The following is a 24,188-nucleotide window of genomic DNA, read 5'->3' as shown; positions in this document are numbered from 1 at the left end:
ATCAGTGGGAGGGTAACCCTGCGAGAGGTACATTTTAATAATAATTATTATGTTTTTCCATATAAATATGTATTGATTCAATATGTAATTGTCATATGTTTACAACGTAGGTATTGAGCAAATTCGGAATCAGTTTGAGCGTTTGAGGTCCGATGTTGTCAATTGGAGGCCGTACATATCTTATGTAAATAATTTACATGGGGCCGGGATAAGAGACCAGGCGTACTTTGCATGTCGCGTGTGGTGCATCCATTTCTGGGAGGTAGAGGTTCACTTTCCCGAGAGGGTTTTTCGGCAGTTCGGATTATATCAGGCAGTTCCTCCGCCGGCTCCTCTACCCTTCAGCCATCTTGAAGAGATTCGCAAATACACACGAGCGCACGGGTTGTTTGATGATCACTCTGTGGACTGGAGTGACCACTGGCTGAGTCATATCGACACACATCCCCAGTTGTTAGCACAACTTTCTGAAGATGGACAGCTTATTCCTTATCTTCCGGACAGGTACGATTAAATTTTTGAAAATAAAATATTCACATTTAACAATGGTAGAAATTTTTTGTTAAGTTTCACTTTTATCCAAGGTATGACGGGTATATGCAATGGTTCTTCGACAATGGCATGTATTCAGTGTTTCCAAATCAAAACAACGAAGAAATTCTGAGCCAGAACGTGCCCGAACCGGAAGGAGATGTAGCAAATCTTGGGTATGTCTCAGATGCCCTAATTCAAGCCCGTGCCGTAAGTATTTTAATTTTTCTTTTTAACATGTTATTTTATTTTATTGGATTACACAAATAATATTTTTAAAATATCATTTTCTTGTAGAGATTTCGCATGTTGAAACAGACCGCAAGAGGAATTATCATGGTGCAGACACCTGGACAAAAGGCTTTTGGACGACTTTTGCTTGAAAGTAGTCGTGATTTCCTATCTGATCTCGGGCATATCGCACTGTTCAGAGCCATGCTTGAGAGGGCAGGAGTACCAACCGATCTAAGTCTTATCGACATTAGCGATGATATCCCAAACCAATTTCCAATTAATCCAGATGTCCATATTCCAGAAACTGCCATGCATGATGATATGTCTGACATTTTCAACTCTATAGCATCCATTAGAATAGAAGGGCATCCATTAGAAAGTGGTGCCCTAAATCATACCCTCCATGGACAACCCTCTGCTCTACATATAACTATATAGCCAGTACGATTGGTATGGGTTTGTTGTAATTCTAAGTTATGATTTAGGGCAAATTCACCCAACTGAGATTTAAGATCGGCTTTGGAGTCAAACATCTGTCCCACTGAAAATTGACCGTCAATTCTGGGTGGATAACCAAAAAATGCTTCATCCTTGTACGGCATCGGCACATCGTCATTAAATGCCGGAAAAGGATGCTGCAATCCTCGATTAATAAAGGGAATAGAATTTACCCACTCCTTCATTACATCTTGCATTCTAATTTGATCCTCCATTTCAGCCATATCATCTTCCCCGACAGCTGAGCCACCAAGGTCAGAGTTTGTGTCTGAGCTAGAGTTTGTGTCTGAGCTAGTATTATTATTCATCTCATTAAAACGAGTTACCAAATCATCCACTATCGGTATTTCGGCTGGGTTATCACAATATATGGGTGAATCAGACACCGTTGGGTCTCTGCTACTTCCAGGTACACTACCCGGATATGGGTCATAATTGGTCTGATTAACAAATGGTACTGACTCAACCACTAAATCAAGAAGTTCAAAATTCAGTACCGGAGTGGCATGTTCAAGCACCATGTGCCATATCGTTCCGTTGTCTATGCTAAACAACTGGTATTTTTCTGCTGAGCCAGGGGGTGCGGTATTCAAACGTGCCCTGATTGTCAATTCGAACTGGCTAGGAAGCAAACGAATGCCAAGATATATATTTTTTCTTAACTCATCAAGACTCGTTAAGTTAGTAATAGCAAATGTGCAGGTCGGTGCGTCTGAAATTTCGCGTTCATGATAAACATTTATTATTACTTGAGACATTACCTGAAAAAAACAAATTTCACAATCAATCATCGATATCATTTTTAATTTTACAACATATTTAAGTGGGATTTATAATTTTATAATTTAGATTTATTTTAAGTCGAATTTAATTTAATTTAAGTTTTGTGTCAGGTTAAAATAATAATTTGACTATTCAAAAAGCAGTATATCACCACAAAAATTGCTAAGAACTGTCAAAACTATCTAATTAATTATTTATCAGTATATCACCACACAAAAAATTATCATTCAAAAGCAGCAAGCGCTTGTGAAACAATATACCTTAGTCTTTATATTATTTTTTCAAACTGAGAATTTATAAAAGTTATGAAGTTGCATGTAACTTTTATTTTCTTATCATGTCAGAATGTTAAAAAATATAGTTCATTTTATATAAAATCACGAAATGGTAAACCCTCAAGATCAATAAAAAAAAAAAACTTTTCAACTTCATTACTTTGTATAAAAAAAACTAAATAATTATAACTTTTTTGAAGTTACATTTTTCTTTTAAAATCTTAATTTTCTAATGCAAGAAAATTTGACCATATACAGTGGAGCATAAGAAATGGTAAACATTTTGACTCCTTCTATAAAATATAATTACGTGTATGTTTTGTCTTAAAAAGTATTTAGCTAATGTCAATCAATATTTATATATCGATTTATTTATTTTATATGATTTTTCTAATGAAAATAAAAATACAGTTAATATCTTCAAATAAAAGATGCTCTTATGAACGTAATTAAAAAAAAAACTTACTATAATCTTTAGATGAAAGCTACCAACACAATGCAGAGGCCGATATGTAAAAACACAATATTGTGATGGAGCTTGATTTTCAGCTATAAATGGTGAAAATGGAAGAGTGAATTGGAGAAGCAAAACTTGAGAAAGGAGTGAATTGGATACGCTTGGGAGAATTGATTTTCAGCTAACATAATGCTCTATGTCTTATATAGACGGATTATGTCGGTGCGTGCACAGAAACAAAAGGTGAAAGTGCTATCATATACTGCACCATTTCTAACTTCTAATGCACCATTTCTAACTTCTAATGATGTGAATTGTCGGTGGAAATGGACTTTATTGGAAAAAAAAAATCAAGACCGAATGCTGTATTCGGTCTGGAGGCATATACCGCACCATCCGCTACACAGGAAATTGGAAAAAGTTGAAAAAATAGTTGAGACCGAGTGCTCGATTCGGTCTGGAGAAAAGGGTAAATTGGAGACCGAATGGAGCACTCGGTCCTTCTGGTTTTTCAAAAAAACAAAGTAATCATGCTGGTTCCGGAAGAATTGATTTATTCATTATGGTTTATAAAAAAATTTCGACTACTTGAGTCTTTAACTCTTAACTCTTAAGTATGTTTTCTGACGGATAATCATCGATTTTATGTGTCACATGAAAACTATCACTTCGGTGTGTTCCTTAACTGTGGGCTGTGGCATCCTTTCCTTTGTCTACTTTGTTACCGCGTTTTATATTTCTACCAACAGGCAACAGGTGGAAGACCCATGAATGGGTAAGCAACCAGTCAGAGGAATTAAGACACATGTCATGGTCTAGATCTAGAGGGCTCTCATATTTCTAATTAACTTCTCGACCGTTCTGACTATAATATATGCTGTTGATTTTGGTTCTTCTAGCTCTAATTCTTTTGCTAATATAATGCCTTTACTCGTTCTATTGTCAGGATTAATTGATTAGTCTGTGCTTGTCAAGTTTCTTTTGCTAATATTAATATTCACGGTACTCTAATATTTTAATCTCCATCTTGTACCACAATTAGATTTGTTTCTTCGATCGCTGCTGCGCTCCGACGATGATCAGATCTATTCTCCGTCACGCTCTAATCAAAATGGAAACTCTATGCTTTATCTTCGATGATACTGCACTTTTGACTCCAATCGGCTATGCTCGACTATGGTCCCCACTTTGTTTTGTTATCCGAAATGATGTATAAGCAGCCGGATTTAAGAATTGATTAAAAATTTAATTACATGTAACGCATGACACATGTTGGTTTATTTCCATTCATTTTTCCTTTCCATTTACACACTTAATTAATATTTTTTACTGTAATATTTAAACCCCTGTGGTGTTTTGCTTTTAATAAAGCAGGAGAACTTGATCTTTATTTTTTCGTTAAAAACAAAAATGAAGCTTTTATTTAATTATATCGCGATCTAGATCCAATTCAGTTCTGAACATAAACAAAATGCAAAATGAATCTGATCAACTGGACGTTAAAATTTTATTTATAAAGTTAACCTTTTTTGTTTGAAAAAGAATAAATAAAATTAAAGTGAATGTTCGGTCTAGAATAATTTATTCTAGCCCATGATTTATGCACCTTTAACATGTCATTTAAGAATACTTATAATTGGGATGGACTAACAGTACCTCCATATCAGTCTCCTAAATGTCTCCCACGCTAAAAGACAAAAAACGTGCGACAGGGGACCACTAACTGACTTGGACAAAAAACGTGTGATAGGCAACCTGCAGGGCTAACGCGATTTTTCATTGTTGACAAGCATAATATTCATACCTATGGACTTAAGTAGTCTTACTTATTATCTATAATATTGGTCAAATATAAACACAAACTGTTGGGGGACCACTAATTTTGGGGACCAGTAACGACCAGGAGGACCACTGACAGCCTGGATTGGGGACCGCAACCGTTTGAAAGCAACATTTGCCAAGATTGGGAACCACTACAGAGAATCTATACAATGAAGTATTCATATCAAACTAATGAAATATTCATATCTAAACAATGAAGTATTTATATCTAACAAATGAAGTACTCATGTGTTGACAATATGAAATATTCATATGTTGACAACATGAAATATTCATATTTAATTAATGAAGTATTCATACATATAAAAAATAATTTATACAATTCAAAATTAGACACCTCTTCTGGGACATCTCTTCCAATACCTCTTCAATCCACTTAAAATCTTTTTTATAGTAAGTATTCACACCTGACATTAATACTATTCATATTGAAGGTATAAAGTATTCATATCTAACAAATAATGAAGTATTTATAACTAATTAATGTAGATATGAAGTATTTATATCTAACAACATAAAATATGCATCTCCAACTAATGAAGTATTCATATCTTGCACTCTGACAACCTTTGTTGGACTAGCGTGGACCCCCTCCAATGGTGCACCACGCTCTCCCCACCAGATCTCGACGATGCACCACGCTCTCCTCGCCAGATCTCAACAGTGCACCATGCTCTCCTTGCCAGATCTCAACGGTGCACCACGCCGAGAAAGAGAAGGGGCGGAGCCTGTGAAGGCTGTGAAAAGCGTGATTTTTTTTTTTTTTTTGGGTTGATCAGGAGAGAAAGAGGGGTCAAAACAGTTAAAAAGACTAACTAGAATGAAAAAAATAGTTACCATAAGTAGTTAATGGTCAGGGGAACTGCTAGGGGACTAGAATGGGGGGATGAAATCATTACTCTTTATAATTAGCATGTAATTTATTCAAATTTAATTCCAGAAAGCGTTTCTATTGTGCAAAAAAATATTTATCACTTTTTGTCATTAGAAAAGGAAGTTTATCATTAAAAATTTACTGAATAAGTAAAAATAATTTTTTTTAACGTTTTATTTTCAGCAATGTAAGGGATAAATAATTATATAATCTCATTTTTTAACAAAAAATTTAAACACATCTGACATTCACACAAATAAAAACGCTGAAAATTGTAAAATTTATTATATTAAGAAACAATTAATTTTGTTCAAAATTTTGAAACTTAAGAATAAAAAATATAATTAAATGCTGACTAGTAACAATTACAAGTCCTTTTGAAAGTCTTGGTAGGAGTTTCAACTTATTGACTTGTAATAGTTAGTTTGTGGTTGTAAGTTGTAACTATTACAATTTACAATTTACAAGTCAATAAGTTTTTTTGAACGGTCGTAGAGAAACCAACAGACTTGCTGATTCAACGCGTAGTTTTCACTTCATGTGGTGCAAATATCATATTCAGTGCTGTTTTGATTCTACAGTAGCTCATCTGCATGAAGTAAAATCTGCTCTATTAAACTCTTTACCCGAGTGTAATCATGACATCCCAGGAATCTGAAGCGGCTCGCCTCTGCTCCAAATTTCCACGCAATTGCTGAGTAACTGGAAATTTTTTTTTTGTTAAACCAAATTAATTTTTTTTTTTTTTACCAATCCTAACATAATTATTTTAAAAAAAAAAAACCATAAGAGTCGAATTACTATTTTGGTCTCAATTTTTTTTTTTTTTTGGATCAAAGAGATATTTCGGTCCCTAGTAATTTTATATTTTTTTATAAAAAAATGGTGTAGCCGTTGGTGTAATATGTTGGACCGAGATGCCATTTCAGTCCACTATTTTTTAACTGGGACAGAATTGGCATCTCATGTATTTTTTTTTTCTTTTATGCGCCTCTATTTCAGCTCAGTTTCGGCCAAGACCCCCGTTTTAGCCAGGAACAATTCTTGTTTCTGCCGGAACTCTAAGTTTAGGACTTTCTATGGCTGCAGGTCTGAAAAAATTGTAAAATCACTAGAGACCGAAATGTCATTTCGGTTCAAAAAAAAATTCGAGACCGAAATGGCATTTGAGTTCTTAATGATATTGGTTTGATAAAACATTTTTTTTAATTATGGTTTATAAAAAAAATCCGAGTAACTGACTAGTTTCTTTTCTCCAAAACAAAAAACAAACTAGTTTGAATTGTAAAAAAAAGTGACTACTTGGGTCTTAAGTATGGTCATAATGAGAGATTTTATGTGGCACATGAAAAGTATCCCGTGGGTGTGTTCGTTTCTGGCCACTCCAGTCATAAACCAAGTGATGAACCATATATACATATATAAGGAAAGGTTATATGAAGAGAAGAGAAGAGAAGAGAAGATCCCTTAAGTTAAAGTAAGTCATAACTTGGAGCCGAGGGCTTAGGCTTACTGTTACTGGCTTAGGCACCAAGTCATCAAGTCATAAGGAAGGAAGGAAGGAATGCCTTATGCCTACTATGCCTACTTTCTTTCTGAGTCAGTCTCCAGTCTCCTCCTACCTTTTTAGTTGAGAAAATATATTTAAATATTAATTAATAAGGACATTTCAGATCTCCTTTAAACCACTTTGTTTCCCCGTTTTAGACAAAGGAAAATAAAATTAGATTCCAAAGGAACTGAAACTGAAAGAGAGAGAGAGAGAGTGGGACCTGTGCACTGCTTATTCATTTCACGGGCATTTATTGAGCTCAACAATTTTCTGTTACCATTGCCATTGCCACAACAAATTAAAATTAATTACCTCTCAAAATTTGATTTTAATAAATTCAATTACCTCTCAAAATTTCTGTAAATTTTAAATTGTACAATTGAAAAAATGAATAATTATCTATGCCAATTACCAATATATAAATTCTACTGAAGCAATTTTTAATTATAAAGTACGTACGTACCTTATCTTAATTTCTTTCTTTCTTTTCTCTACTTTTTAGTTACATCTTCTTGTAACAAACATCATATATATATAGATAAAATTCTGATATAAAATAGAATTTAAAACAAAATAAAAATAATTAAGAGTGGTACTATAAATTTATTTTGGCAATTAAAAAAGAAATACCAAAGGACTTGCTTATAAATTAAGCATTTACTGAAATGCTTCCAATCCAACTTTATAAATGACCAATTAAGTTTGGCGACTATTCTTCTATCTTCTATCTCCCAGAATTATTAATTCTAGATAGACAACTAAAGAGGCCGGCCGGGTAGAAGAAATTAAATAGCTAGAGAGAATTAAAATGAGTGATTTTGGCAGCGGAGAGTTCGTTCCATTTGAATTTAGTGTAAACGATATTGTAAAAGATGATCATAAGAAGAAAGAACGTAAAGACTTGGCGCAAGTAGTTTTTACCTGGTCAATGAATGATGTATTCAACATAAATCTCTTCAAGAACAAGGTATCATCCATGCATCCATCTATATATATATATATATATATCTTTTGTAGCTAGCTAGATCATGTCTTCTGACACAAATTAATTAATTAAATGTCTAGTCTATATATTAATTAATTACTTATTTTCCAGATTAAGAAGATACCGAAGACATTTGAATCTTGTGAAGACTATGTGAACTATTTCAGTTTTCCTCTGATGGAGGAGACCCGAACTGACATGTGCTCAGCAATGAAAGCCTTTTCTCATGCTCCATACATTGAAATACTCACAGTGCATCATGAAAAGGATAAACATTCATACCGGATTGCAGTTGCAAATCCTACAAAAGAATTAAACTCAACAGCAATTTATGTGCCTAAGGAGGCAGACATAGTTATTCTCTCCAAAGAAAAACCCAAACATATATCTGATTTGTCGCGAAATGGATGGCGCTATACACTAGCATTCATTAGTAAAACTGGCGACGCTGGGTCTTTGTCTGATAACCAAGCCATTATTAGGGTTTCAAATCCATTTTCTATTGATGTTCATTTTAAGACCAATCGCCTCAAACAACCTCTCTTTGCAGTGTTTTCCTTTAACATCCTAACATATAATCGGATTTGGAAAATGCTCGATCCTGCGTATTTCAGCAGCAACACCATTATCAACAAGGTCTTGAGTTTCAATTCAGTGGTGAGTGAGTATCTTACAAAGAAGATTAATATTTAATTTGTATGTTGAATGCTTAGTAATCGGTGTCCCATATGCATGCATACAAATTACAAAGAGAAATATCTAGTGTTCAGTGAATTCCACATTTCATACAATATGTTTGCATGACATTTTTGCAATATAATATTAATTTCTATATCCTGACTTAATTAATATCCAACCATGGACAGTACGTGTTTATCTTTTGTGGGAAGATGCCTGCCTCGATTTGACATGTCATGCAAATACCAGATTAATTATTAAAGAAAATAGACAGCTAGCATTCAAATGATTTAAGCCTTGTATGGTGCATCATTGTTGTTCTTATTGTTTATTCTAATGATTTAATCGTTTCTGCACAGGGTACCATGGAAGACAGTATGTTCTCTTCATCAAGATTTTTGCAAAATGTACCTGACAAGGAAGCTGTGCATTTCTTATCAAGATGGGGTCTGAATGACTCTCAGTTGAATGCTGTTCTAGATTGTGCTTCTTCGACAAAAAATCTAACAAGCTCTCTCAAGCTCATCTGGGGGCCACCCGGCACTGGGAAAACCAAAACAATTAGCATGCTCTTAGCACTCATGCTAATTAAAAATTGCCGAACAGTTACATGTGCACCTACAAATACAGCTGTGGTAGAGGTGGCCTCTCGGCTTCTGAAACTAACCGAGGATTCATCTGATCTCTTCCAAAGTGACATTGTGTTATTTGGAAACAAAGATCGCATGAAAATTGATGAAGGTCTATCGAAAGTATTCTTGGAGGACCGTGCTGCCCGGCTCTTGGAATGCTTCATGCCACATTCGGGCATTCGAAACTGCATCAATTCCATGATTGATATATTTGAGAATTGCTATTTGAAATATAAAATGTATCTGGATGATCAAAAGGGGGAAGATGATTGTAAAAAACTAGTGAGGGGTGATGAGTGTGGGGAAGTTGTAGAAGAAGTTGTGAGTGATGAGTGTGGGGAAGTTATAGAAGAAGTTGTGGGTGATGAGTGTGGGGAAGTTATAGAAGAAGTTGCCAGAGAAGTAATGGATGATAAGTCCCTAGAAGTGATGTCCCTTACCGAGTATGTTAAAACCCGGTTTGGTTCATTAGCAGAAGACTTGAAATATTTCATACAAATATTCTTAGATGATTTCCCGAGAGCATTAATTTCTCGACAGACACTAAGAGAAATGTGTGACATGCTCAATCTGTTACCAATCATGGAGAAGATACTGCAACAAGGCAGTAAATCTGACAGAGTTTTGGATGTGCAACTGAAGATTGAAGTGAGCAACCCCCCCGACATTTCATCACTAGGCAATTTGAAAGAAGTTATAGCAAGAAGCAACAAAAGCTTCTTCCATCTGGTGTATGCAAGAGATCTTTTGCTTTCAAAACTGCGATTTTTATCAGAGCACTTGACTATTCCAGACATGTTTGGGCAGCGCTCGGTTGAAGAGTTTGTGTTGCAACATGTGAAAAGTGTTCTGTGCACTGCTTCTAGTTCTTTCAGGCTGCTCCGTTGTGTGAAAACAGAAAATGAAACCAGGCCACTTGAAGTTTTGGTTGTTGATGAGGCGGCACAGCTGAAAGAATCTGAATCTTTGATTCCTCTCCTGCTACCCGAGATCAAGAACGTTGTGCTTATTGGAGATGAGTTTCAACTTCCTGCTCTGGTCAAAAGCAAGGTATGTGTTGCTTATTAATATATGAAACCAGTTAATAGATAGACACCCAGAAGCATAGTTATAGCGAGTGCATGATTTTTTTAGTTTATTTAATCTTTTTCCAAAAATTGATGAGCAATAGTCATATACATTTATGACAAAAACAGGTGAGTACGTATGAGAAACTTAGATTGGATATACTTGATAGTTGAGTTGCCTATTGCGTGCTTGCATATTGCCTTTGCCTGTTTTTACGAATTATAACTTCAATTTTGAAAAAATGTATGACAAGATTGTGCTTAGCTGACGATATTTATATTCAATTGTAGCTGCCCATGCCAATGATTTTTTAATAGAAATTATATATGAACACATTCAAAATTTGAAGTTATTAATTATCACTATATTGCATGATTTCACTTAAGTTAGCATTGCAGATTTCTGACGAGGCTGATTTCGGGAGGAGTCTTTTTGAGCGACTGAGCTCTTTGGGATACCATAAGCACCTTCTCAATGTTCAGTACAGAATGCATCCCTTGATTAGTAAATTTCCAGTTTCCAATTTCTACAAGAACCGCATATCAGATGGCCCAAATGTTAGATGCGCAGCATATGAGAGGCAGTACTTGAAGGGGAAAATGTATGGCCCCTATTCATTTATAGATGTTGAACAGGGGAAGGAAACAACTGATAAGTATGGAAGGAGCTTGAGAAACCCAATTGAAGTTGCTGCTGTCGTTCACATTGTAAAGAAATTGTTCAAAGGTAAAATACTCAACTGCCATTTTAAGAGATTTAAAACCGTTATTTTGAATTTGACCCTTTGTTGGTTATTATGTATTACTAGTTACTTCTATGCATTGAGGCATTGAGGCATTGAGTACACTGATATATCTCCACTTTGGAAGCAAACAAATCTTTCTATTTTGTTAGAATAATTGCATAAAAATTCAAAATATTAGATATATATGGATGAGCTTTCTATTTTCTTATAGTTGGGCATTGTAAATTTATTGTGCTTCTATGATTGTGAATTTATTATTGAAACAGAATCTTTCAACTTGGGAGAAAATATCAATGTGGGTGTGGTGTCGCCATATAACGCCCAAGTCAAATTAATTCAGGAGAAACTCGGGACGACATATGACATGTATGACAGATTCAAGGTGAAGGTGAGGTCCATTGATGGGTTTCAAGGCGGAGAGGAGGATATAATAATATTTTCTACTGTCCGAAGCAACATTTCAGGATCTGTTGGGTTCTTATCCAACATCAACCGTATCAATGTTGCTCTTACAAGGGCCAAGTAAGTCCCTCGTGACTAAAAAGTTGTTAAAATATATATCAACTAATTAAATTAATCTTATGCTGCTTTCGATTAATTAAATGATTAATTGTTAGCATTGGTTAGTCCTCAACTCACAGCTAGCTTACTGTATATATAATCCTCATTGATAAAGATCACAGATGATTCAGTAATTGAATTGGCTTACTGTATAGCATCAATTAATTAAATGTTTTATTTTTTTGCCTGTTAGTTGTTCCAACTTTATTAATTATGCTTGACTGAAGTGGAGGTACTAATTATATATTGTATTTAGGCATTGCCTCTATATAATAGGAAATGCAAGCACTCTTTCGAAGAGTGAGTCTGTTTGGCAAAAGATTATTTCTGACGCCAAAAACCGGGATTGCCTTTTCAAATCTGAAGAAGACAGAGAGCTGAACAATGCAATAATTAGAGCAGTGATAGAAGAAGATGAGCTTGAAACTCATTTTGATTCTCTTCACATAAGTGGACCGAGGTCCAAGGTAAATGTCAAAATATTATTTCTCTTTGAGAAAAACATTTGATGGGTTAACATTAATTTGTATATATATAATTAATTAGTCTCTAACACAATTAAGTTTGGTTTTTAATTTGTTTTTGTGCAGGGTTTTAATGGGCGGTCAAGCTCATCCGGTAAAAAGATGAATAAATGGTAGATGGATCGATGCATGCTGAAGGCCCTGGAATTAAGACCCTAATGTTATCTAAATTTGGATCATTTTTAGTATTTTAAATTTCACTAAATTACGCCAAGCTTTAAAATTAATTGTTTCATATATCTCATGCATATTAAATCTCAGGTGATTGCTTCTTGAATTTTTAATATTTTGTTTCAAAGTAACTGGTTTGTTAATTTGGTACTTTATCTTAATTTGATGGATATATTGATGCTGGCTTGCTTAATTATATACTCTACATTCAATTTGCACTATAGTGTCAATTAATCTTCTTATAATCTCACAGTTACGTACATATTAATTTTGGGCAATATAAATACATAAAATTAAGCAAGCAAACCAGTGAGACAATTCTTAAAAGATACAACCTTCTGTATGCTAATTAATTAGCAAAATATATATATAGCTCAGTGGACATGCATGTAATGGTTAATCGATCCTAGCTGAATGCTTGACACTTAGATTCAACGGCAAAAAGTTTATATACAGTAGAGACAGCCAGCATGCATGATTTTTATCCTTCACCTCCTTAATTAATTAATTAATAAAATGAAGGTGTAGACTGTAGAATGAGGAATGACTGGCAAGATTTTTATTACTTGATCGATCGATCGATCGATCTCTTAAGAAATAAATGATCAATTAAGTACTTAATTAGTTTGCACTTTGCATGCATAGTTATATTAATTCACAGCGACTCCTCGGCTTCAGCAATGCAAATAATTATAATTAATAACACAACTTTAACCAGAGAATTTAGAGAAGCTAGCGGAATCGTTTAAAAGAGATGAGAGAGATTAAAATTAATTAAGGATAAAGAAAGAGGAAAACTAATTAAGTCTTGACTCTTGAGATCCAAGTGAGACGGTCACTTGTGTACGTGGTTAATTGTTCCCTCAATTAAAATATAAAAAAACATATATTTGTTGACAAAATATTATTTAATTGGAATCCTTCTCAAACCGAACTCAATTTGCGAGATCCAGATCCGATAATACTCGCTCCTAAGTCCTAACCAGATACGAAACAGTGCACACCAGTACTATTATTAATGGAAAAAAATAGTATCTGATTGGCATATATATATATATATATATATATTGACTCTGCATGTACCTTGTTCAATTTTCCGATTGGGTCACAAGTCACAACAGAAACCTCAAATCAAAACCTATTTTCCTTCCTCATCCGAAAAAAATTACATGAGAAATTGAGAATTCAATAGCTAGCGCAGGGCAGGAGCCAGGAAGCTTCTCTTGTAACTTCTCTTGTAATTATTTAATTGCCTAGGATCCTGCCTTTTTTAGAATGGTAGGTAGAATCTGGCAAATCAATAGCTGGAGTTGTTAGATCACCTCACCAGTATACAAGGGTATTATTGTCAAAATAATATTTCAAATAATTAAATTAAGAGTTAAATAAATAGATAAAAGGGGTAAAAGAAACAATATAAAGAAACATTATGTTGTTTTGATGGAAAATTTGGTTATTTTAAAAGTTTATATGGACACAGAAGAAATTTTACCTTTTTTCTCTACTTTTTAGCTGCATCTTCTTGTAATATATAATATTTTCCCTACTCTAAAATATTGTAACAAACATCATAGATAAAATTCTTTAATAAAATTGAAAAAGGCTTTTTATTTAAAAAAATAAAGAGTGGTACTATATATTTATTTTGCCAAAAAAGAAATAACAAAGGACTTGCTTATAAATTAAGTATTCAATGCTTCCAACTTGATAAATTCTCTCCGTCTCAGTCTCAGTCTCAGTCTCAGTCAACTACTCTGCTTCTAGTTCTAGATAGTCTACATAAAGAGGGGAGAAGAAAGAGAGAAGTGAAAAATTAATACAGAGAAGAAAATTCAAGATGAGTTATTTTGAGAGCGGAAAGTTCGTTTCATTTTGTGTAAAAGATGTAAAAGATGACAAGAAGAAACAACGAAACTTGGCTCATATAGTTTTCACCTGGTCATTGGATGATATATTCAACACAAATCTCTTCAAGAGCAAGGTATATATCTAAAGCAAAATCATCTTTTAGACAAAATAGATTTTTTTTTTTTTTTTTTTGGATTTTTTTTTTTGAGGAAAGAACAAGGATCTTGTCCCTGTTTCTATTGATAGAAAGCAATTCTTACAACAAAGAAATCACCAGCAAAAATACACAACATATTTGCTCAATGAGGATTGAGCCATAAAAGAAAGAAAGAAAGAAAGAAAGAAAGAAAGAGAAGGGAAAATAGAGATTAGTAAAGTAAATCTGTTGTTTTGATTTCCAACTGTTGCCGTGGTACCGCACATGTGTGTCTCCATTGGGTAAACTAAACACCTGATCCAGTAATTGATGCGGCGAGCTAGCTCTCCATTTCACAAAATTAATTCCCTCATACACCTTTCTCTCCAAAGTATAAAGCATGTGATCAATGTTCACCATCTTTCCTTGATTGTGTTTGTCCCATCCAGAATTGCTTCTACCGGCCTGGTACTGGGTCCCCTTACCCGATAAGCATACGCGACTCTTATTGCACGATTGAAACTTTGAAAGTTGAAACTTGAAGCTGAACAAATTATCAAAATAATAATAATAATAGTAATAATGTTAACAATAATATATATTATTATTAATCGTGTTTTATTGTCTTCTAGATTAAGAAGATACCGAAGACATTTAAATCTTCCGAAGACTATGTCAACTATTTCACTTTTCCTCTGATGGAGGAGACCCGAGCTGACATGTTCTCAGCAATGGAAGGCTTTTCCCATGCTCAATACATTGAAATACTTAGAGTGAATCATGAAAAGGATAATTCATACCGGATTACAGTTGCAAATCCGGTGAAGGAATTAAACTCGAGAGGAACTTATGTGCCTAAGGAGGCAGACATAATTATTCTGTCCAAAGAAAAATCAAAGCATATATCTGATTTGTCGCGAAATGGATGGTGCTATACTGTAGCATTAATTAGTAAAAATGGCAAAGAGGGGGCTCTGTCAGATAACCATGCAATTATTAGAGTTTCAAATTCATTTTCAGTTGATGTTGATTTTAAGACCAATCAGCTCAAAGAACCTTTGTATGCAGTGTTTTCGTTTAACATCCTAACATATAATCGGATTTGGAAAATGCTCGACCCCAATTCTAATTATTTCAGCAGCAGCACCATTATCAAGAAGGTCTTAAGTTTCAATTCTGTGGTGAGTGAGTAACAAAGAAGATTAGTAATTTGTATGTTGAATGCTTAGTAATCGGTGTCCCGTATGCATGCATACAAATTACAAAGAGAAATATCTAGTGTTCAGTGAATTGCACATTTCCTACAGTATATTTGCATGTCATTCTATATTTATATCCTGACTTTACACCATGGCCAGTGTTTTTCTTTTATGGTAAGATGCCAATACCAGCTGATAATTAAAGAAAATAGACAACATTCAAATAATTTCATTTTCATACTAACTTTTGTCAAGCATTGTATGGTGCATCATTGTTGTTCTTATTGTTTCTTCTAATGATTTAAGCGTTTCTGCACAGGGTACCATGGAAGACAGTATGTTCTCTTCATCAAGATTTTTGCAAAATGTACCTGACATGGAAGCTGTGCATTTCTTATCAAGATGGGGTCTGAATGACTCTCAGTTGAATGCTGTTCTAGATTGTGCTTCTTCGAGAGAAAATCTAACAAGCTCTCTCAAGCTCATCTGGGGGCCACCCGGCACTGGGAAAACCAAAACAATTAGCATGCTCTTAGCACTCATGCTAATTAAAAATTGCCGAACAGTTACATGTGCACCTACAAATACAGCTGTGGTAGAGGTGGCCTCTCGGCTTCTGAAACTAACCGGGGATTCATCTAATCTCTTCCAAAGTGACATTGTGTTATTTGGAAACAAGGATCGCATGAAAATTGATGAAGGTCTATCAAAAGTATTCTTGGAGAACCGTGCTGCCCGGCTCTTGAAATGCTTCATACCACTTTCCGGCATTCGACACTGCATCAATTCCATGATTGATATTTTTGAGAATTGCTATTTGAAATATAAATTGTACCTGGATGATCAAAAGGGCAAATATGAGTGCGTTAAAACCCGAGAAGAGATGTCACTTACTGAGTATGTTAAAACTTGGTTTTTCAATAAATTGTACCTGGGTGATCAAAAGGGCGAAGATGAGTGTGTTAAAACAGAAGTTATGTCACTTACCGAGTATGTTAAAACCCGGTTTGGTTCATTAGCAGAAGATTTGAAATATTTCATACAAATATTCTTAGATGATTTCCCAAGAGCATTAATTTCTCGAGAGACACTACAAAAAATGCACGACACGCTCAATTTGATACCAATCATGGAGGAGGTACTCCAACAAGGCAGTAAATCTGACAAAATTTTGGAAATGCAATTGAAGATTGAAGTGAGAAACCCCCCAGACAATTCATCACTAGGCAATTTGAAAGAAGTTATAGCAAGAAGCAACGAAAGCTTCTTACATCTGGTGTATGCAAGAGATCTTTTGCTTGAAAAACTGCGGTTTTTATCGGGACACTTGACTGTTCCTAACACGTTCACGCAGTGCTCAGTTGAAGAGTTTGTGTTGCAAAATGTGAAGAGTGTTCTGTGCACAGCTTGTAGTTCTTTCAAGCTGCGTGGTTTGAAAATGGAAAACAGCAGGCCACTTGAAGTTTTGGTTGTTGATGAGGCGGCACAGCTGAAAGAATCTGAGTCTTTGATTCCTCTCCTGCTACCTGGGATCAAGAGCGTTGTGCTTATTGGAGATGAGTGTCAACTTCCTGCTATGGTCCAAAGCACGGTATGTGTTACTTATTACTATATGAAACCAGTTAATAGGTAGACACCCAGAAGCATAGTTATAGCGAGTGCATGATTTTTTTAGTTTATATAATCTTTTTCCAAAAATTGATGAGCAACAGTCATTATAAATCTATGACAAAAAAACAGATGAGTATGAGAAATTTCAATTGGATATGCTTGATAGTTGAGTTGACTCTTATGTGCTTGCCTGTTTTTACAAGTTTGAGATGATATATGAACAAATTTGAAATTTGAAATTTGAAATTAATTATAACCATATGTATTGCATGATATCAATTGTAGATTTCTGCTGAGGCTGATTTTGGGAGGAGTCTTTTTGAGCGACTAAGCTCGATGGGATACCATAAGCACCTTCTCAATGTTCAGTACAGAATGCATCCCTCGATTAGTAAATTTCCTGTTTCCAATTTCTACAAGAACCGCATATCAGATGGCCCAAATGTTAGATGCGCAGCATATGAGAGGCAGTACTTGAAGGGGAAAATGTATGGCCCCTATTCATTTATAGATGTTGAACAGGGGAAGGAAACAACTGATAAGTATGGAAGGAGCATGAGAAATCCAATTGAAGCTGCTGCCGTCATTTACATTGTAAAGAAATTGTTCAAAGGTGATCCAGTACTCAATTGGCATTTATAAAGATGCTTTCAAATTGGACCTTTAGTTGGTTAATTGTTAATTATATGCATTATTGCACACACTGATACATATATCTCCACTTTGCTTTCTTTTAATTGCCCGTTTATCATTGAAACAGATTCTTTCAACTCGGGGCAAAATCTCACTGTGGGTGTGGTGTCGCCGTATAAGGCACAAGTCAACTTAATTGAGGAGAAACTCGGGACGACATACGACATGCATGAAAGATTCAAGGTGAAGGTTAGGTCTATTGATGGGTTTCAAGGCGGAGAGGAGGATATAATAATATTTTCTACTGTGAGAAGCAACAGTGCAGGATCTATTGGGTTCTTATACAAGATCAACCGGATCAATGTTGCTCTTACAAGGGCTAAGTAAGTCTCTTGTAACTAACAAGTTGTTAAAATTGTTTGACTCATGAAGTGGAGGTACTAATTAATTAATTTATTTTATTTTATTGTATTTTTAGGCATTGCCTCTATATAATAGGAAATGCAAGCACTCTTTCGAAGAGAAAGTCTGTTTGGCAAAAGATCATTTGTGACGCCAAAAACCGTGATTGCCTTTTCAAATCTGAAGAAGACAAAGAGCTTCACAGTGCAATAATTAGAGCTAGAGCTGTGATAGAAGAAGATGAGCTTCAAACTCATTTCGATTCTCTACACATAAGTGGACCCAAGTCCAAGGTAAATTAATTAATGTCACAAGATTATTTTAATTTTGAGAAAAATATATAGTTGAGATCGAAATTGTTGCATGTGAAGAAGCGTCGATCAGATGTAATATAGTGTTGGTTTTTGTGTGCAGGGTAATAACATTAACAGGCCATCAGGCTCACGTGGTTGAAGGCCCAGGAACTAAGACCTAAATTAATTTGTTGTTCTAAATTTTAGTAAATTTGCAATACCAAGCTTTAAAACCTAATGCTAATACTAATAGTAGCTTGTTTTGTACTATATATATATATATATATATCTTGGATTGATTGATGCTGAGTCAGGTTCTTCATCAATTTGCACTATATATAGTGCCAGTCTTCTTAATCTCACATGCAGTTACATTTTATTTATGGGTAATTAAATACATAAAAACAAGCCAATCAGACAATTGTTAACAATCAATTCAATTCAATTTTAATATTTTAAAATCATAGGAGTATCTACATATACTTATTTTCTATACTAGGAGAAGGTATGAAACTAAAGGAGGCAGAGAGAAAATTTATTTTTTGGTTTGAGTTAATGTTATTAGTTGAATCTACATATTTCTGTCAAATCCATATTGATGTATAATAAAAGATTAAAAACAATGTAGCAACCAGAAAGATAAATGAAGGGAAAACAGATATCTCTTTTTCCATTTTATTCCATTAATTAATTTCTATCTTTTTTTCTCTTAACATGGTGTAAGTAAGGTTGGAGGTACTTGATCATTTGATGGGTCACACTCACACTCACACTCACACTCACACTGTGCTTAGAGCTGGCTTTATACCGACATTTTTATTTTTACCCCATTAAAAAATTATTTTAATAATAATAACCAAAGTTTAGTAATAATTTTAAAAATATCCCACCCGTGGAATTTTTCCACGGGTTGGAATTTTAATTCCAATTTTTTTTTTTATAAAACAGAAATTTGTTTTTATTTTTTTTTGTATTGAAATATTAGAAATGTTGGATATATTTCTTTGAAAATAGATGGAATACAATATAATTTGATTTATTAGAAAGACTGCAACAAATAATCCGGATCAATATTTTTCAGGCTGGATTTTTTGCGGTTGTAAGAAAAAATAATATATTTCTTTATGTGTTATTGGAAAAAAATAAAAATGCTTAGATTCTGAGTTATTGATCCCGGTTCAAAAGTCACTTCTATGTAATCTAGAAAATATTGTGATCCTTTTAGGATATTTAATTTATGAAAAGTTGTATCTATTTTTGAAAAAAAACAAAAACTTTAAGTTATTTAATAATTATTATTCAAAAAGAATTCTCAAAATAGATACAACTTTTTATAAATTAAATGTCCTAGAAGGATCACAATATTTTCTAGATTACATAGAAGTAACTTTTGAACCGGGATCAATAACTCATAATCTAAGTATTTTTATTTTTTTCCAATAACAAATAAAGAAATATATTAATTTTTCTTACAGCCGCGAAAAATCCGGCCTGAAAAATATTGATCCGGGTTATTTGTTATAGTCTTTCTAATAAATCAAATTATATTGTATTTCATCTATTTTCAAAGAAATATATCCAACATTTCTAATATTTCAATACAAAAAAATAAAAATAAAAACAAATTTCTGTTTTATAAAAAAAAAAAAATTGGAATTAAAATTTCACGGGTGGGATATTTTTAAAATTATTACTAAAATTTGATTATTATTATTAAAGTAATTTTTAATGGGGTAAAACTAAAAATGTCGGGGCTTTATATGTTTACTCTTAAATTCTTTTCTTCCAACTGTAACATCTATAGTAACATCCCAAATTTTTAATAACTTTTTGATAATTTATTTTGTACCTTTGATAATTTTGGAAAACTTGTGGGCGACTTTCAAAAGTAAAATTTAGAAAACAAGAAAAGGTATCACGACATGTTGTCTCCCACTGGACTCGATCGGTCAGTCATCACTTAGCTACGCTAGTCAGTCGGCACCAGTGAGAAATTTGGTCTCCAAACGCATATTAATATGGAGAACAAGATGAACGGTTCGGATCGACCGTTAGGATTTTGAAAACTCAAAATCTGAGCCGTTGCATGGAGGGTCTCTATGCTATGCATAGCATGCTAGCATATTCCTATATATATATATATGTGATGAATTTAGACATGTTTAGGTCCGATTTTTTTAAAAATACCCCAATATTAAATAAAATTATTAAAAATAACCACGTTATCCCTAAAATTTTAAAAATACCCCCCCCCCCCCCCCCCCCGCAGATATTATCTGCGCTCCATAATATTAATTCCCCCCCGCGGATAATATCCGCGCCCCGGATTAAAAAATCCCCCCCGCAGATTTTATCCGCGCCCCGACCCTTTTATTATTTTTTTTTTGGCACAATTTTTTGTTATAAATATTCAGATCAGAAGTCAGATAGAGAAGGAGAAAGAGAAAGAGAAGGAGAAGAAGAGAGAAAGGAGAAGAAGAGAGAGGAAGAGAAGGAAAAGAAGGAGATGTGTTCAGCTGGTAAATCAGGTATGCACTGTTCATATACATATACGTATTTACTATTTATGTTTTTATGTATTTTCTTTTCATGCACTATTCATATACATGTACGTATACGTATTGACTGTTCACGTACTGTTCACAGATTATTCACCGACTGTTTGTTCACTGTTCACGTACTGTTCATATATACTGTTCAAATACTGTTCATAAATAATGTTCAAATACTGTTTATATATACTGTTTAAAAACTGTTCATTAACTGTAGGAATACTGTTCATATATACTGTTCAAGTACTATTCTCAACTGTTGACAATTGAAATCAGTAAAATAACCAAATATTTGACATTTATGAATGTAGTTCATTGGCCATGTCTATTGGAATTTCAGTACATTTTGGAGGGAAGTTCATAAATGATCAGTATGGTGTACGTTACTCCAAACCTCAAATAAATACGTATTGGGTTGAAGAAAATTTCTCATTCGAGGAGTTGCATTCGCTTATTTATGAAGCGAGCGGCTACAATAGGAATCAATGGAAATTAGAAATACTGGCCCGTATGCTCCAAGCAGGAAAGTATCTCAGAATCACATTAATTGGGTCTGTCGCGGAGGGGGGGGGGTATTAATTGGGTCGGGGCGCGGATATTATCCGCGGGGGGAATTAAAATTATGGGGCGCGGATATTATCCGCGAGGGGGAATTAAAATTACGGGGCGCGGATAATATCCGCGGGGGGGGGTATTTTTAAAATTTTAGGGATAATGTGGTCATTTTTAATAATTTTATTTAATATTTGGGTATTTTAAAAAAAATCGGTGTTTAGGTGTATGTTCGTTAAAAGAAATTTCTTACTCATAAGAAATCGGTGAATTAGATTTCACTTATCTCTTTAAAAAAAAAATGGGGAGCAGTCGTTTAACTCGAATTCGTATCACCTAAGATAGCAGAATATTTCTGTTTGAACCTGCACTGTTCAATAATAATTCACACGATTATTAAAGCTACTCAGTACATTCTATTTCGAACTGAGTTAGTTCGGATTCCAATCAAACGGCTGTGATCCAAACAAAAATATTTGTTTAACCCAACGGAGAGAGAAAGATATTGAATGAACTATCTTGACACGTGGCACATATATAGAATGGAAAAAAGTATATAATTAATACATTGCGTAAAATTAAGATAGTTATGTTAATATTTGTATCCAAACTAAAATACTAAGTTTAGATGGTAAATGAATTAATAAAAGTTGAAGAATTCAATTTAATTAATATTTACATTGATAATGAGTTGAAGACTTGAACTTTCATCTCATTTTAAAAAAGGCCCTGATAATTGTCCTCCCCACTCTCATCCTTCCATTATTCTCTAATTTTATTTGTTCAATTTCGTCTACATTTCTCACGATCTACAAGGAATTTTGCAAATCTAAAATCGTGAACGTCTTTTACGCAATTTTATCTTTCAAATGGATTTATAAAGCTGTTGTTTGAAGGGCACATGAAAGCTTGTCATCAAGTCCGTTCTTTCCAATAGCTTCATGAATGTATAAAGCTGGTACATATTTAAACTCTATTTATGTTCTTTTGCAGTGTCCAGATTCAAATTTCATGTGTTTGTTCGACTTATATCCTCTTTGCTTAATATAATTCTTAAAATTTTAATGCACTCTTAAAATCAGAAATATATTTGTTGATCGATAATAACTTATGATGATGAAGCTACAGGAGCCTGATGTCTTGTTCAATTAAATTGTAGGAAGCGCACAGGAATATACAAGTCTGCATTTCTTTTTGGCTTATAGAACTGACTCCATCCTCTTCGTGCCTTTGACATTTCTTATATTGAATCCATTATTTAGAGGTACATTATTTTCTTTTTCCTTTCTATTCCAATTTTCTTTCTTTTTTATTCATATTTTCAGAAATATATATATAGAGTTAGGCTGGGGTGCTATGGATAGCATAGTGGCCTCTATGCTACGGCTCAATATTCGAGTTTTCAAAATCCAAACGGTCGATCCGAACCGTTCATCTTATTCTCCATATTAATATCTGCTTGGAGACCAAATTTTATAATTTTCTGAATTTTTTTACTATTTATTAAGCCACTTTGAAAATCGCTAATCCAACGGTTTTACTGTTTTGTGCAGCCACCGTTGGATCAACAATTTTGTAAAATACTTAATAAATAGTAAAAAAATTCAGAAAAATGTAAAATTTGGTCTCCAAGCAGATATTAATATGGAGAATAAGATGAACAGTTCGGATCGACCGTTTGGATTTTGAAAACTCGAATATTGAGCCGTAGCATAGAGGCCACTATGCTATCCATAGCACCCCAGCCTAACTCTATATATATATATATATATATATATATAGGACATGGAATTGTCAAAACCCGATAACATTCTTCTTGATGCAAACTTCTATACAAAATTGCAGACTTCTTATTGATACTTGTTCACAAGTATTGGTCTTGGTGTTAGGCATGTCTTAGAAACTGAAACAATTCACAGGTATTGATATTAATCAGAGAATTTTCAATGCTTTGTTTATGTTGTTTGCTTGCCAGTGCATATTGGTTTACATGCTTTACTTGTTCACATGTACTGTTCCTGGCACATTATGTACAAATGAAAACAAAAATGAGCTGGGGGACGCCCTCGGGGATTAGTACAAATTTAGAGTTGTAAATTTCGTCCTCGGGGATGCGCTTGGGGATTGGTTCAAATTTAGAGCTGTAAATTTTTGCTCAAGGACGAATTTGGGGATTCGTTTTTTTTAAATGAAAATTTAACTCATTTACAACGAAAGTTAAACACTTGAATGCAGTTGATTAAACACTTTCCTTTATATGTTTAAATTATACGATTGTTTTGCTGCATTTGGCTGTGCTTTTGTTAAACTTTTTTAACAGAGCGTTTTTCTCTTCATACAACGAAATTTTATACAATAAAGAAAGATTGGTACTGTTATTGTGCTATATGAAGTAAAACCTGATCTTTTTATCGCTGACATTCTAGAAGGTTGGGGGACGCGGACGGATACTTTGTTTGGGGTACAATTATCAGCTTCCTTATTCTAATTACTATTAATTATTCTATAGTCTCTTTTAATTTTGTATTTTGACACTTCTTATTAATTTAAAA

General features: G+C 33.9%; 2 protein-coding genes across 3 annotated transcripts; both read left to right on the top strand.

Annotated features, from left to right (window-relative positions):
• Window positions 1–7,857: 7,857 nt before the first annotated feature.
• LOC144575880 (putative ATP-dependent helicase C29A10.10c) lies at window positions 7,858–12,456 on the top strand. Of its 2 annotated transcripts, XM_078326133.1 has the most exons (8): window positions 7,858–8,013; window positions 8,143–8,688; window positions 9,069–9,612; window positions 9,685–10,391; window positions 10,808–11,135; window positions 11,421–11,676; window positions 11,972–12,182; window positions 12,306–12,456. In XM_078326133.1, exons 1-8 carry the CDS (start codon window positions 7,975–7,977, stop codon window positions 12,354–12,356), a joined length of 2,682 nt encoding a protein of 893 aa, XP_078182259.1. In that variant the 5' UTR covers window positions 7,858–7,974; the 3' UTR covers window positions 12,357–12,456. The 2 variants fall into 2 exon arrangements, with proteins under 2 accessions (XP_078182259.1, XP_078182260.1); XM_078326134.1 differs by lacking the exons at window positions 11,972–12,182; window positions 12,306–12,456 and adding an exon at window positions 11,682–11,799 and having other exon boundaries at window positions 11,421–11,628.
• Window positions 12,457–14,166: 1,710 nt separating this feature from the next.
• On the top strand, window positions 14,167–18,858 carry LOC144575888 (putative ATP-dependent helicase C29A10.10c). The gene is made up of 7 exons (XM_078326139.1): window positions 14,167–14,391; window positions 15,027–15,575; window positions 15,913–17,184; window positions 17,490–17,817; window positions 17,965–18,220; window positions 18,316–18,532; window positions 18,654–18,858. The coding sequence occupies exons 1-7, from the start codon at window positions 14,248–14,250 to the stop codon at window positions 18,690–18,692; spliced, it is 2,805 nt and encodes a 934-aa protein (XP_078182265.1). The 5' UTR covers window positions 14,167–14,247; the 3' UTR covers window positions 18,693–18,858.
• Window positions 18,859–24,188: the final 5,330 nt, after the last annotated feature.

This window comes from Carex rostrata, chromosome 24 (genome assembly GCF_964058835.1).
Source record: "Carex rostrata chromosome 24, lpCarRost1.2, whole genome shotgun sequence".
In the NCBI taxonomy this organism is placed as follows: domain Eukaryota; kingdom Viridiplantae; phylum Streptophyta; class Magnoliopsida; order Poales; family Cyperaceae; genus Carex; species Carex rostrata.
Note: the sequence above shows the minus strand (reverse complement) of the source record. Positions and strands in the feature narration are given on the sequence as shown.